The 13,067-nt window shown below is 45.0% G+C and overlaps 1 protein-coding gene across 7 annotated transcripts in view; it reads left to right on the top strand.

Moving 5' to 3' along the window:
• Positions 1-13,067, top strand: part of P4HA1 (prolyl 4-hydroxylase subunit alpha 1) — a 28,277-nt gene continuing 15,210 nt past the window's right edge. For 5 of the 7 annotated variants that reach the window (XM_040071833.2, XM_040071832.2, XM_040071838.2 and 2 more), the window contains exons 1-8: positions 1-135; positions 5,362-5,475; positions 6,306-6,402; positions 8,201-8,352; positions 8,992-9,129; positions 10,896-11,135; positions 11,948-12,138; positions 12,649-12,825. In XM_040071833.2, the coding sequence (XP_039927767.1) occupies positions 5,391-5,475; positions 6,306-6,402; positions 8,201-8,352; positions 8,992-9,129; positions 10,896-11,135; positions 11,948-12,138; positions 12,649-12,825 (1,080 nt within the window). In that variant the 5' untranslated portion in view covers positions 1-135; positions 5,362-5,390. Of the gene's footprint in view, positions 184-5,361; positions 5,476-6,305; positions 6,403-8,200; positions 8,353-8,991; positions 9,130-10,895; positions 11,136-11,947; positions 12,139-12,648; positions 12,826-13,067 lie in introns of all 7 variants that reach the window. The other 2 variants (XM_058421652.1, XM_058421653.1) reach the window with 2 other exon arrangements.

Raw genomic sequence — 13,067 nt, forward strand, 5'->3', positions numbered from 1 at the left:
GGGGCGTGGTCCGAGGGGGCGTGGCCAGATCGCCTATAAGAAGCCCGGCGGGGTCGGGCGCGCTCCATTGGTGACGCCCCCGGGTTGAGCGTGTGTTGCTGGTGTTGACCACGCCTAGGCGCTCCCCGTGCTCAGGTGAGGCCTGGCTGCCCTATCCCGCTGGCTGTGAGGGTGTCGGGGCGGGTGAGTCGGGGTGAAGGGAGCCTTGGGGCCGGGCGGCTGCTGCGAGAGCGGCGGTGGGTGGGGGCGATACGTGGCAGCGCTCCGCTACCTCCCCACCTTCCCCGCGGCGGGGGACCGGTGTCCCGGCTCTCCCGGCCCTTACGTAACGGGAGCCAGGAGCCTCCGGAGGGGGGCGGGAGGGCGCCGCCGCGCCGGCTTCCCCGTGGCTGGCAAACTAAACACAGCCGCCGCCTCCTTCTCCTCCTCTGTCTCCTCCCGTTCCCCGCGGCTAGGAGTTGTCCCCTTTGGCCAGGCTCGGGTCTCCTGCCCTCCACTGGCGCGGGTGGGCTCCCGCCCCGCTCCGTGCCCTCGCAGCTGGAGCGCCTTGCCCGTGCGGGCGCATGACTCCGTGCTGGGAGGGATGGAAAGTTACTCGGCGTAAGCTGTGTGCGGGGATTGCACCGTGAGCAACGGGGGTTCTCTTGGTTTCCCTCTCCGCTGCTTTGGGCTGGACTCAGCCAAAATTCTTGGAATTTTACATCTACCTTTGTAGTAAGCAGTACTATTTAGTAGATATTTTGATAGGATCCAGCCTGACTAGCAGGAGAAACTCCAAACTGGAGCCTTGAGCTTGCTGGTGAATATAATTAAAACGTCACATGTACTTAGAATAAATCTTCCAGTTTACCTGAAAAGCTGGCTGCTCCCAGAGGGAAGATCCTTCGGGATTACAGACAAAAGGGACTGCCCAGAGTTCAGTTTTACTTTTTTTTTTGTTTTTCCCTTGCTGGCTTCAGAAAGAGGAGAACGCAAAGGGCTGAAGTGTTCACCTACTTGTAAGTAAAGGTTCAGCGCTCGAGGTTTTAGTGAATGAAAGGAGCCATTTATTTACGTGGTTACTACAAGTAAATCATCTCCCTACAACACCAGGGGCTGTTAGCTGGGGATGCAGACAGTGCTCTCTGCCAGGGACGGAAAGTAAAGGTAGTAAGTTCCCGGGTTGTCTGGGAAGCAGAGGCCTGCCTCTGGGGACAGGCGTGTCCTCTTTCCTACTGCTCTGCACCCGCTGCTACTCTAGGACTTTTGCTGGATACATTTTAATGCCTTGGCCCAAGCTGATTTGGCCCAGAGTACTCCGCACTGCTTCTGAAGTATGTGCCGACACAACCAGTACTGATTATTTTTCTTTGTCTTTGTTTTCCTCCCCAAGGCAGCTCTCTGACCTCTGCAGATTTAAACGTTGTTCCAGAATGAATGGCTTTAAAATTTAGCGTTTAAAGCTCTGATTTTTTTGAGGCTTGCAGATAGATTGCAAAGTGCACTTTGACAAACTGCAATGACAGGTGGTGAGTTACACTTTGGAAGGAGTGAGGATAAAAAGAGGTTTATAGCAGGAAAACCATGCCTTCATGCTGTGGTTGATATAAATAAGGAAATCTTTTTTTCTTTGAAAGAACATACTCTTTGGGAAAGCCCAACTGATCATTTGCATTGCTCTGCTTACTTTATAATCACTCTTAATATCTGAAAATATTCTGTCTATCTTTGTAGATTCTCAACTAATCCTTGAGCAGAAGGATAGCCTCCTGCCTGTTGTGTCTAATAAGATAATTATTCTGTCCCCTGTGTTCTTGGCCTGGTTCAGTTAAAACAAGTGGGCTCAGAGGGCTGTGTCCATTCAGTCTTAGTCTGGAGGAAATCAAGGGAAAACTTGCTTCAGTTCCCTGCCTACAAATCTCTGTACAAACACAGCTGCTTTTTATTCAGCCATTAACGTTGTCTTTAATGTGGAAGTAAATAACAGAACACCCTACTTTGAAATTGATTCCTTGTCTCTTATTATGTTATTATATTTTTCACATGTATAAAAGATTATAACTTTGTCATTAAAAGACAGTTAAAGCATACCCTTGGTAGCAGCAATTGTAGAAGATCTTGCTTCTCTCACTTCTTGGATCTTAATTTTAAAATGGCCTTTAAATGTGCTAGAGGACTTGGGAACTGGGTTCTAGTGCTTCTGTCCTGTGAGACCTTTTAAGCAATGATGACTGCTAAATGTTCTTAGTACTTATTTTGGGAAAGTTCTTTCCTTTTTAGTAGTATTTTCGGTCACTTTGTGTCATGAGACTGTAACTTGGGTTGTCCTTGAGACAGGAGGGGTTTAGGGCAGTGAACAGTTATCACTTCTGGTTCCATCTTCTCCATTTCCCCTAAGCTCAGCCTAACTTATCAAGGGCTTTTATTATTATTTTTATATATAGTGGGGTCCAGTAAGGATTGTGAGAATGAACCTACCTTTTTAATCGAAAGTTGAGGATCTTGGTGATAGGGTTTTGTCTCCTGGCCCTGCTGTGGACTTACATCTTGAGCAGGCCAGTAATTTCTTACCTAAATAAAGAAGCTGATTTGGAATTGAGTTAGCCATTCCGTGTTGAAGTACCTGCTCAGTTTCCATTTTTTTGTCCTGTTTTCTGAATACCGGTTAAGCACCGGGAGGTTGGAGTTGGCAGTGAGGAAACTTGGCTAATGAGCATCTTCAGTCTTTGGTCACTGAGCAGTGGGACCTTGATTGTGATGAGGTTGTGTCACTCTGCAATTGTCTGCTTGCATCTTTCTACTTGTATAGCAGAGCTGAACTCTTTGGAAGTCCCCAGAAAAACTCCTCTAAGTGACATCAATTGAAACTCAGAGAATCCTGTGCTCTGCTTGGCAGTGCCATTGCTCTGCTTGCTGCTCTGTTGCCCTTCTATTCATGTGTTTGTTTGCTCTTTGCTATTCCCCCCCTCTTCCCGTGCTTCACGTTTTTGTGCTCTGCAATGTCTTGCCTTTTCAGAGCTTAGTCAGTGCATGTTCCCAGGGGAGGCAGGAAGCTTCTGTGTTGGAGATGTCAGCTGGAAGCCCACTTCTCTGCGTGGGCAGGGATCACCTCCTCCTCAGGATGCTCAATTGCCATCTTTGCGGGACGTGGCTGAGGAGGGTGGCGAGACTGACAGGAATAATGGAGAGAGAGCTTTCATCTTGTTTTGCTTTGTGTCACCAACAAGAAGAAATTAAAGCCTACTTATTTGGCAGCCTGTGAGTCCAGGAGATTTCCAGCATTTATACAAACTGAGCTGTTTTTTTTTTTGATTTGGGAATCTGTGGCTGATTCTGCTGCAGCAGTTGAAAAGCTCTGCTCCCTCTGAAATTCTTCCAAGAACGGGAGATTGTTTCTCTGGGCAGCCTCTTGTAGTGCCTAAGTGTGAAAAACAGTTTGTGTCTCCTTGGAATTGCCCTTACTGCGCTTTGTGGCTGTTGCCAGTCACTCCTGCTGTGTGCCTGTGGAGATAAGGAGGTGGGAATAGGGGTTGCAGCAGTGTTTGGATAAGCCTGGTGTTGGAGCAGGCTGCAAAGGCAGCTGGAGAAAAGGAAAAACAAGATGGAATGTGGTCACTGAGAGCAGTTGGTGGAGAGTAAACATCGTTTTCACCTTTTTGGTGATTTTGTTTATTGGTATTTCTTGGTGCTTTTAGAAAGTTTTATCTTAATTAATAGCAAGAATGGAAACTTTCTGAAGCTTCTCTTGTGTTTGTGTTTCACTGAGTACAGTAAACAAATAGCTCCATGCATTCCCAGAACTGATAACATTGGGAAACATTTATGGTGTAGTAAAGCTGTTTGTGCTTTGTCACTGATTCGCAGCTGTATTGGCTCCAGTGCTGAATGTGCAGGAGGCACTTGGCTTTCTGCAGGGTGAAATATGAACTGAGTGGTGTTTTCAGTAAGAATGGAGGTGGACATGAGTGGGTTTTTATTAGGTAAGTTTGAAGCAGTCTGATGCAGCTTATTGGCTGCCTGTGGGGAAGAAGAGGTGAGGAGGGCTGCAGTGGACAGCAAGGCTGCTTTAGAGCACTGGTGAAGGGAAAAGGGACTCCAGGCTTCCCTCTCCAAATTCTCACTTTCCACAGGCAGAAAGCGAGTTCTGATGTGCCAGAATGCATCAGCCCTTCAGTTGTGGTCATGCACATTTTGGTTAGTTTACAGGAGCTGGAGGCTGTGCTGTTTTTCTGGGCTCCGGTGAGTTTTCTGTTGTTACTGTTGGTGCCAGTGGAACTGTGCTTGTCCTGTCCAATTGGCAGTCTCCAGAGGAAATCCAAACCCCAGTGCCTCTCCAGCAGTGCTGGAGGTGGAAAGGAGAACTGACCCTCCTGACCCTCAGGTGAAGTATGAGGAGAGATCCTGTACTCTGGAGTTGGGGATACGTTCCCTGTTAATACCACCACCTGTGGCTGTGATGGTTTTTATTTGGGTGTAACTTTTGAATTTCCCTGTTTGTGTTTGCACATTTGTCGTGTGGATACCACAATTGGGTCTGTGCTGTTTGCTTGATTAAAGTTATGCTACTTTCTTCCCTAAGTAGGCCAAACTACCTTGTAGCTGAGCTTGTTGCTTTTTTCCTTTCTTTTTTTCTTCATTAGTTGGGCTGTTGGAAGAGTTGTAAACCAATTTCTATTAGTCCATGCACTGGAGTTCATTTTTTTCTGAGCAGTATGTGAGATTTTAAGCTTTTGTTTAAGGAGAAAAAAGCAAACCCTGTGTATTCCATGACAGCATAATTACTCCTAAAGTATGCAGGAGCTAGGCAATGCTGAGCTGCTAAAGGAATCGGGATCCTGAAAGGCTGAGAGCTTTTCAGCTGGCCCTGCAGAAAGCACTGTCTGTAAGCCTGCCATGGACTTACCCAAATCCAGGGACAGAGCAGCCTTTTGTGTCAGGTGTGGAGCTTGGGTCCATGGTGGTAGCAGGAACGTGCACAGAACTCCTCTCTGGACTGCTTGTCTAGGGTTTTCATTCAGACCTGTTCCACCGGCATCTTTCTGACTGAAAAAAGGAAACTTTTTTTTTTCCCCATTGAGTGGATGAACTTGGTAATGACTATTTTAAATCAGTGCTGTGGGCTTTTTTTCAGTGTTTGATGGAGTTTTTTTCAGTGCTTTTTGCAAAGCAGCTCCACCTGCAGCATGACTTAGATGCTAAAATGAAGAGTGCTGGTGGATACCTTGTTCCTGAGCTATTCTTTTTTTTCCTCACATGAGGAAGGTATAAAAGTCAGCAGGAGGGACTCAAGCAGCACTGGCAGCCCTAAGAGACCTTTTCTGAAGGTGGATTGAACTCTCTGGTGAGCAGGGATTTTTCACCTGTTTTGTGTTTCTCTCACAGGTCTGTGGTGAGGTGAGAGCTGTTGAGCAATGGCATTTAAGGTTTGGTGTGCCCTAGCCCTGGGATTTCTGCTGCATTTCTCTTGTGCCCACACGGACTTCTTCACTTCCATTGGTGAGGCTTGCTTTGGTGTAGCCAAAAGAGTTTCTTGACAGCCCTCAAAGCTCATTCTGCAACAATATGTTAATCATCCTAAGCCCTAATTGGTACAGAAATAAACCCACTTCCTAGTTCTTACCAAGTTATTGGCTTTTCTTTGGGGAGAAACAGGCTTTAAGTCAGTCCAGAGGTAGTCTAATGACCCAGACTAGGCTTTATAGTCACTATTTATTCTTACAGGTATTGGAATTTGCACAGAATTTTGGTGCTGCACACATGTAGAAGGAGGTGGTGCAGCTGCCAAGGGTACATAATGGTGCAGTATGTCTCAACTCACCCTTGGGTTCTGGTGGCTTCAGGGTGGGCACTGCACTTCTTTGTGCTGAACCAGCTGCCTGCCTGCAGGAGGTGAAGCAATTATTAATTAACCCTACAAGGACCCCTTGAAGACATGGATATCATCTTAAAAATAAAGCCCTGGCTTAGTGTTGTGTATCAAACACGGCGGCTTTGTGTATATCTGTAGCTTTCTCTTTATTTGCTCTACATTATGTATGCTTGGATGACAGATTACTCTGTGGCTAACTATTTCCTTTTCCAAATGAATCCTAAATAAGTTCTAATAATAAATATGCAGTATTACATTAATTTCCATGGCAACAAGCTTGGTCCAGCAGGAGATTTTCTCCTTAAAAGAAAAGGCCTTACTCAGATATTCCTTCAGGGTTGTTTAAGCAAATTCAGAAGGACTTTTGGGGAAGGAAGAAAGTAGAAAAGAGGAAGAATACCTTTAATTCTCAGGGTTTTATGTTTCTCCTTGATTCACCAAACTAATTTTTTTCTAGGTCATATGACAGACTTAATTAATACAGAAAAAGATCTGGTCGTGTCACTCAAAGATTATATCAAGGCAGAGGAAAGCAAGCTGGAGCAGATCAAAAAGTAAGCAGTTGGTGTCATAATGCTAATGGTCAATCATTTGAGTCCACCCTTATGCAAAAAGTGCTTCCTTAAGGCTGATTAAATTTGTGGAATTTTTGCTCAGGGGCAAAGCTTAAAGTAGCAGGTTTTGCTGGGTGTTTGTAAATTGTTCTCTTTGACCACAGCTTGGTGTATAAATAGGAAGAGACCTGCCCATGTGAGGAGCAGAGTCCAATGTGTCAGATTTTATCACAGCTAGAAATAAACATATGTTATCACAGAACAGGAATGCTTTCCTTGCTTTCAGAAGTATGTATAAAACTGCCTTGAGGGTGTTGAAACAGGTCTAGATGGAGGAATGCCTTTTATTTTAGCCTTTGTGTATTACTTTCTGATGTTCCACCATCCAGGAAGAAAGATCCTTCTTTGTCACTTAAAATACAGTCTTGGAATTGCTGCCAGGTTTGGAACCTTACAAGTATATTCTTTACAGCTACAAATTAACATGGGAGCCTGCCAGTTGGGCATCCAAAAACGTGTAAACACAGCTTATTGCAGAAGTGTTGCAGTTTTTATTATATCAATAATAAAACCTCAACCTGTGAGGTCAGGAGAGTTTAAATAACTGTTGCGGAGCTATTAAAGAACCTGGAAAAATGCCAGTGTTGTTTGTTGGCACCTGGAGGACATTGGGAGCTGGTCCTGCAGTGGGAAATGCAGGGAGGCTTTGACCCTGTGCAATGTCAAGGCAGTTTGAAGTAGGTTTCTTCAGTCTTTTGCTTGCTCTGAGCTGGAGTTGGTCCCCAGTAGCACCTGGAGCCCCTCTGTTTTGGAGGGAGCCCCTCACTCGTGTGGCTGCTGGAGGAACCCACCCAGGGACTGTCAGAATACAGGAAAACAATCAGGGACAGTGTGGGAAGAGCAAAAGCAGCCAGAGACACCTCTAATACCTGGGAACACCTCCCTGCCTCAGGTAAAGCCTGCAGATTTTATTCAGGCAAACCACATCCTCAAAAAAGAGGAACTCCAGCTTGTGGGCAGAGTTCCCTCTAGGCTACATACTCTGGATTTGCTTTCTTGTTGGAGTTTGGGATTCTCTGTGTGATGTGGCTCTTCAACATCAAATTACCCTGATTGCAGGGTGTTGCTCCATGTCTTCATGTTGTAGATCTGTTTGTTGGTTTGGTTTTTGGAAAGCTCTGCTTGTTTTGGGGTACGTTGGGGTGTTGAATGACCTATAGAGAAGTTTGAGTTGGAGCTGCAGCACCAGAAACTGGGTCTGGGCTCCTCTGTTTGGGAGTGTGAGAAGTACATATTTCTTCATCCAAGCTTTCAGCATAGAAAGGAGCTTTGTGGTGAGAGGCAAGGGGCGTCTCACAGATTTGTGTGCCTGAACCTAAAATAATTTGAGACAAGCATCAAAACTGCCTTATTGTGAACCTTAGGGGGGAAAAAAGGGCATTTGAAAGATTAAAAATGTGGGTAAAACTTTGTTTTTGATTACTCCTGCATGACAGCTTATAATGGAAGTGCTGGCACCATGCTTTTGGGGCTTGTAGGAAAGAGTTCCTTCAGCAGGGTTCCAACAAGGACTGCAAGAGCAGCACAAGATCTGGGCTGCAGCTGAGGAAGAAGATTTAATAACAGAAAAGGAAGTAGCCTGTTTTGTTCCTTCTAGAAGAGCTCTAAATATAGGTAATGCAAGAGCTTGTAGTTTCAGTTGGCTTTTTTATTAGTGAAGACATTTGAGTAGCTTGCAGTCAGTTCTCTAGCACACCAGCAGACTTCTGCGAGACTGTAATGAATATTTTCATTATAGATGGGCAGAGAAGTTGGATCAGCTAACAGCTACTGCCACAAAAGACCCGGAGGGGTTTTTGGGCCATCCTGTGAACGCATTCAAGTTGATGAAACGGCTCAACACAGAGTGGGGTGAACTGGAAAGCCTGGTCCTCAAGGACATGTCAGATGGTGAGTGTGTGTGCCTGCAGCAAAAACCAGCATCACAGCCTCACTGCAGGTACTTGACTGTTGCCTTTCACATGTTAGGGCTTGAATTAGATTTGCAAATCTACTTTTGAGACTGAGCATTTGTGGAACTAATCTGAATTAGTGTAGCAAACAACTGCTGCCCCTTTTCTTCAGCAAGTAACAGGACATGAAGTAGTTGACTGTGAAAGACACTCAGTAAAAGGAAGTCAGGATGATTATATTTGACCTGTGAGACTGTCTTAACAGCTAATTGATACCAGGTGGAGGTTTATGATAAGGAATTATAAGAAAGTAGAGCTTTCAAAAAGACCCAGGATTAGTCTCTGATAAAGATTCAGCACACTCAGCTTCCCTGTTGCTGTAAGAGGTAGAGAACATGGCAAATGGAAAAAGCTCTGCACCAGTGTGTCTTAAGCCCTTCTGAGTGAGTGAGGTAAGAACCAAAATGTTTATTTTTGATTTTTCCTTTGCTTTCTTTAAAAAAAGCCCCAAACCAAATGCAAACTGTGCAGGCTGTGTTCGGAGTTCAGTTCAGGCTTGTGTGAAGGTGGATTTTGGCTTCAGGGAGTTCATACAATCCCCAGGACCAAGGTGACCACGTTTCCCTGTCTTTCCCAGGCTTTATCTCCAACATGACAATCCAGAGGCAGTTCTTCCCGAATGATGAGGATCAGACTGGTGCAGCCAAGGCCCTCCTGCGGCTCCAGGACACCTACAACCTGGACACAGATACGCTCTCAAGAGGGAACCTGCCAGGTGAGAGCCTTCCATGGCTGTCATTTGCATTTCCTAAATGTCCTGATTACAAGTGGTTTGCTCTGTTCCGCCTTAACTGCTGAATCTGAAGGTAGCATTAGGAACGGGTTTGAGCTAAACGGTTTGGCTAAAATTAGTGAAAAAGGTGGGGTTTTGGTTGAAATCTGCATCTTTCTTCTATTTATGGTAAAATAATCTAGTGTTATAAAAATCACTAGCAATAAAATCTTGCCTGGGTGGGGGTTTTTCCTGTGTTGCACTGGCAGATGCCTGGTTTTACTGCACAGCTTAATGCATTTTAACAAGTTCCTTTGAGCTTAAACTTCAAGGATTATGGAAACTGAAGAGCAAAAGATGGTGCATACAGACTTGAGCCTGTGTGGCATTGCCTGAGGTGATATTTCATAGGTTGCTCTGTGCAGGAGAAGACACAACTTCTATTTTTTTTTTTTTTTTTTCATTTCATAGAAAACTTTCTCTGCTGAGTCTTCCTTGTTTCCTCTGTTCAAAAATAGTCCTGTGCCAGCTGGCAAGAAATCAGCTGTGTACAATCCATCTGTGTTTTTGCAAGTGCTCATTGTGGTCAGATGCCTAATAAAATTAAGGGTAATTGGCTTTATGTGTTATGATCTATAACCTTGCTTTTGGGTTTGGTTCAGGAGCTGCTCAAGGACCTACAGATTTCCTTCTAATGCAATGGGCAGCTCATTGCTGTTTTCTTCCAACAGCACAGAAATACATAGTGAAGTTCTGCTGCTTTTAAAGCAGTGAGCTCTCCAGAACTGTGTGCAGTGAAGTGCAATGGCAGAACCTGGGAGTTCTGCAGGATAAAAGAGAATAGCTTGGACTTCAGAGAGCTCCAGAGGGGAACTTCCGATGTGTTCACTTGTTTGTGCTCCTTTTCTTCATTCGCAGGGAATTTCCTTTGGTTCAGAATCTCAGCTACTGCCAAGTTTTGAGGTAGCCTGCATTCTGCCAGTCTGTTCTTTTGAGTGTTTGCAGATTCAGGCTCAGGAAGCTGCAGTTGCTGCCTATCACAGGATGGGCACAAGGTGTTTAGTGAGGGAGCAGGAATGAGCAGCAGAACAGCTGCCCTCTTTGAGCACTGCAGAGCTGCTGCTATAAACTCTGAATGGATTAAGATGTAATCAGAGATGCAATTTTAGCTGCAACACTGGCAGGTCCTGTTTCCTTTTATAAGATTAAATTTGGTTTTTCTTAGGGCTTGTGTTTCCACAGGCAAAAATAGGAATCTGTAATTTGCCTACTAGTACTTTAATCTTTCAGAGGTCACTTAAAATGTTTCTAAAAATGACTGACTTGAAAAAATCCCAGGCAGCTGAGAATTTACTCTCTGATGTTTTTCTTTTCCTCCCCCACCAAGTTGTCACTAACAAGTCGTGGTTCAGTAACATTTTCAAAGTGATAATGTGATGTCCGTGAAAACAGAGTTCTGAAACTTCAAATTTGGCTTATTTTTGCTCTTGCTGGGGGTGGTTGGGGTTTTGAGAAAGGAGAGTTTGTTTAATTTGATATTTCACTAGGGGTAGCGACATTTAGCTGTTCGCTGGTATTCTGGCAATGGAAAACGCTTGTGTGCCCAGGATTTACAGGCTTTGGAGACTTCAGCAGACAGCTACTGCAGAAGGGAACTGTGGGAGAACAGAAATAAAACCCTGCTATGAGGAATGAGAAATAACTTGAATGTTTCTTGGAGGACCAGTCTAGAATCCTGTGTAAAACTATATTTTGTTCTAAATACCCAGGTGTGAAGCACAAATCCTTTCTAACAGCTGAAGATTGCTTTGAGCTGGGGAAGATTGCCTACACTGAGGCTGACTACTACCACACGGAGCTGTGGATGGAGCAAGCCCTGAAGCAGCTGGATGAGGGAGAAGTCTCCTCTGCAGACAAAGTCTACATCCTGGATTACCTGAGCTATGCTGTGTATCAGCAGGGGGACCTGGGCAAGGCCATGGCACTCACCAGGCGCCTCCTGGAGCTGGGTATGGGGCACAGGGTCCTGGGTTTGTCCTGGGGAGTGCAGGCTTGCCTGCAATCTGCCTTGTAAATGCATTTGTGTAGTGCATCTTTACATTTTAGGTGGGGATTTGCTCCTTTGTACTGAAGGGTTTTCTGCCTCCTGACACTGTTGGCTTCTATCCTTTTACCTGTCTGAAATCTTGTTCACTTCCTGCATTTTGCTCTCCTGGGTTGAGATTGCTTGCCCTTAGGTAGAGGCAAAACCAAAATTAATGAAATTCGAACCAAATTGGTGATACTGAAATCTCTGCAGATGATTTAAATACAAATTTGGCACATTGAAGATGATGGACTTTTGTAAAAACAAGAAATACAAGTGAGATAAGAGTCTGTTTCAGGAAAAATGAAAGCATTTATTCTTCTGTAAATACTCCACTTACTGTGTCTTGATGCTCTGGGAAGTTCAGTTCTAATCCTAACATAGCAAAAGCTCTTGAGAGCAGCTTATTAAAGAACTGAAACTAATTCTGTAAGTTAAAAATCTTTGTCACCATAAATCTTAAATCCCACTGAGTTTTCAGGTTTACAGCCTGAAACATGCATACATGCTGTCCCAGCTCTCTCCCTGTCCCTTTCCCTTGTCTCTCCCTCTCTAGTGAGATGGGCTGGAATGGCCAACCCCTTTTTCTCAGTGCTAGGACACCCATGTGCAATGAGGGTTGGGAAGCAGTGGCATGCATCTGTTTCCTTTTGCGTTCTGTAAATAACCACTTCTGGATGAATCCTCAGGGGCTGGAAACCTGCCAGTGATCCTCGTCTGTTTCTCTGTCCATAGATCCTGAACATCAAAGAGCAAACGGGAACATGAAATACTTTGAATACATCATGGCTAAAGAAAAGGAGGCAAACAAGTCCAGCACAGATTCAGAAGAGCAGCAGGAGAAGGAAACTGAGGTTAAGAAAAAGGATTACCTGCCTGAGAGAAGGAAGTACGAAATGCTGTGCCGTGGGGAGGGGCTCAAAATGGTAAAGTGGAGTAGACTGTTCTCAAATGTTTGAAACCAAACAATGTCAGGAATTTGTGTGTGGTGTGTAAGCAAGGAAGTTTTGCAGCTGGATGCGTGTGCAGAGTTGAGGATCGTGTTGGATTTCTTCCCCATTTTGGCCTGTTCAGTAGACAGAAAGTAATGCTGCCCCAGGCACTGCTGGCTGTCTTGGATGTGCTCCATCAGTGTAATTAATTGAATAAGGATGCTGGAAGTCTGGAGTTACAGACAGAATTAAATAGGGGGTGGGGTTTTTTAACGATAAAATTGTCTTGGTAAGGTTTTGTGAAGTAATGCTTGTTGAAGTATTGCACAGCAAAATTAATGTGCAGACAGCACTGACTTCTCAAACTGGAATCATCTCTTTAACCTGTCACATAACAAGGTGGAGAGAGTGAATTGTTTGTGTGCCCAGGACATGTTCTGACCTTGGAAATACCAATGTCCCATGGGAGTTCTCTGACTCCCTGTTGCTCTGCCTCCCTTCCAGACTCCCCAGAGACAAAAGAGACTCTTCTGCCGCTATTATGATGGTAACAGGAATCCCAGATACATCCTGGGCCCTGTAAAGCAGGAGGACGAGTGGGACAAGCCTCGGATCGTTCGCTTCCTGGACATCATCTCTGATGAAGAGATCGAGACTGTGAAGGAGCTTGCAAAGCCCAGGGTAAATGCCTTACTTTTGCCTTCCAAAGGCTTCCTTGCCTTTGGAATCTTAAATTCCACATGTCCTTTGTGTGAGGTGTGCGTGGCTGTCTCCTCTGGAGCACAGGGGGGTGTATGCAGTGTGCTCATACCTTGCTTGCCTCACCTTGCAGCTCTTGGTGACACTCCTAGAAGGAGATTGGGAAAAGCTGGGAATTCTCTGTGATGACTGGAGCCAGGTCGCAGTAGTGCAGGATTGTCAGG

This window comes from Hirundo rustica, chromosome 8, assembly GCF_015227805.2.
Source record: "Hirundo rustica isolate bHirRus1 chromosome 8, bHirRus1.pri.v3, whole genome shotgun sequence".
NCBI lineage: Eukaryota > Metazoa > Chordata > Aves > Passeriformes > Hirundinidae > Hirundo > Hirundo rustica.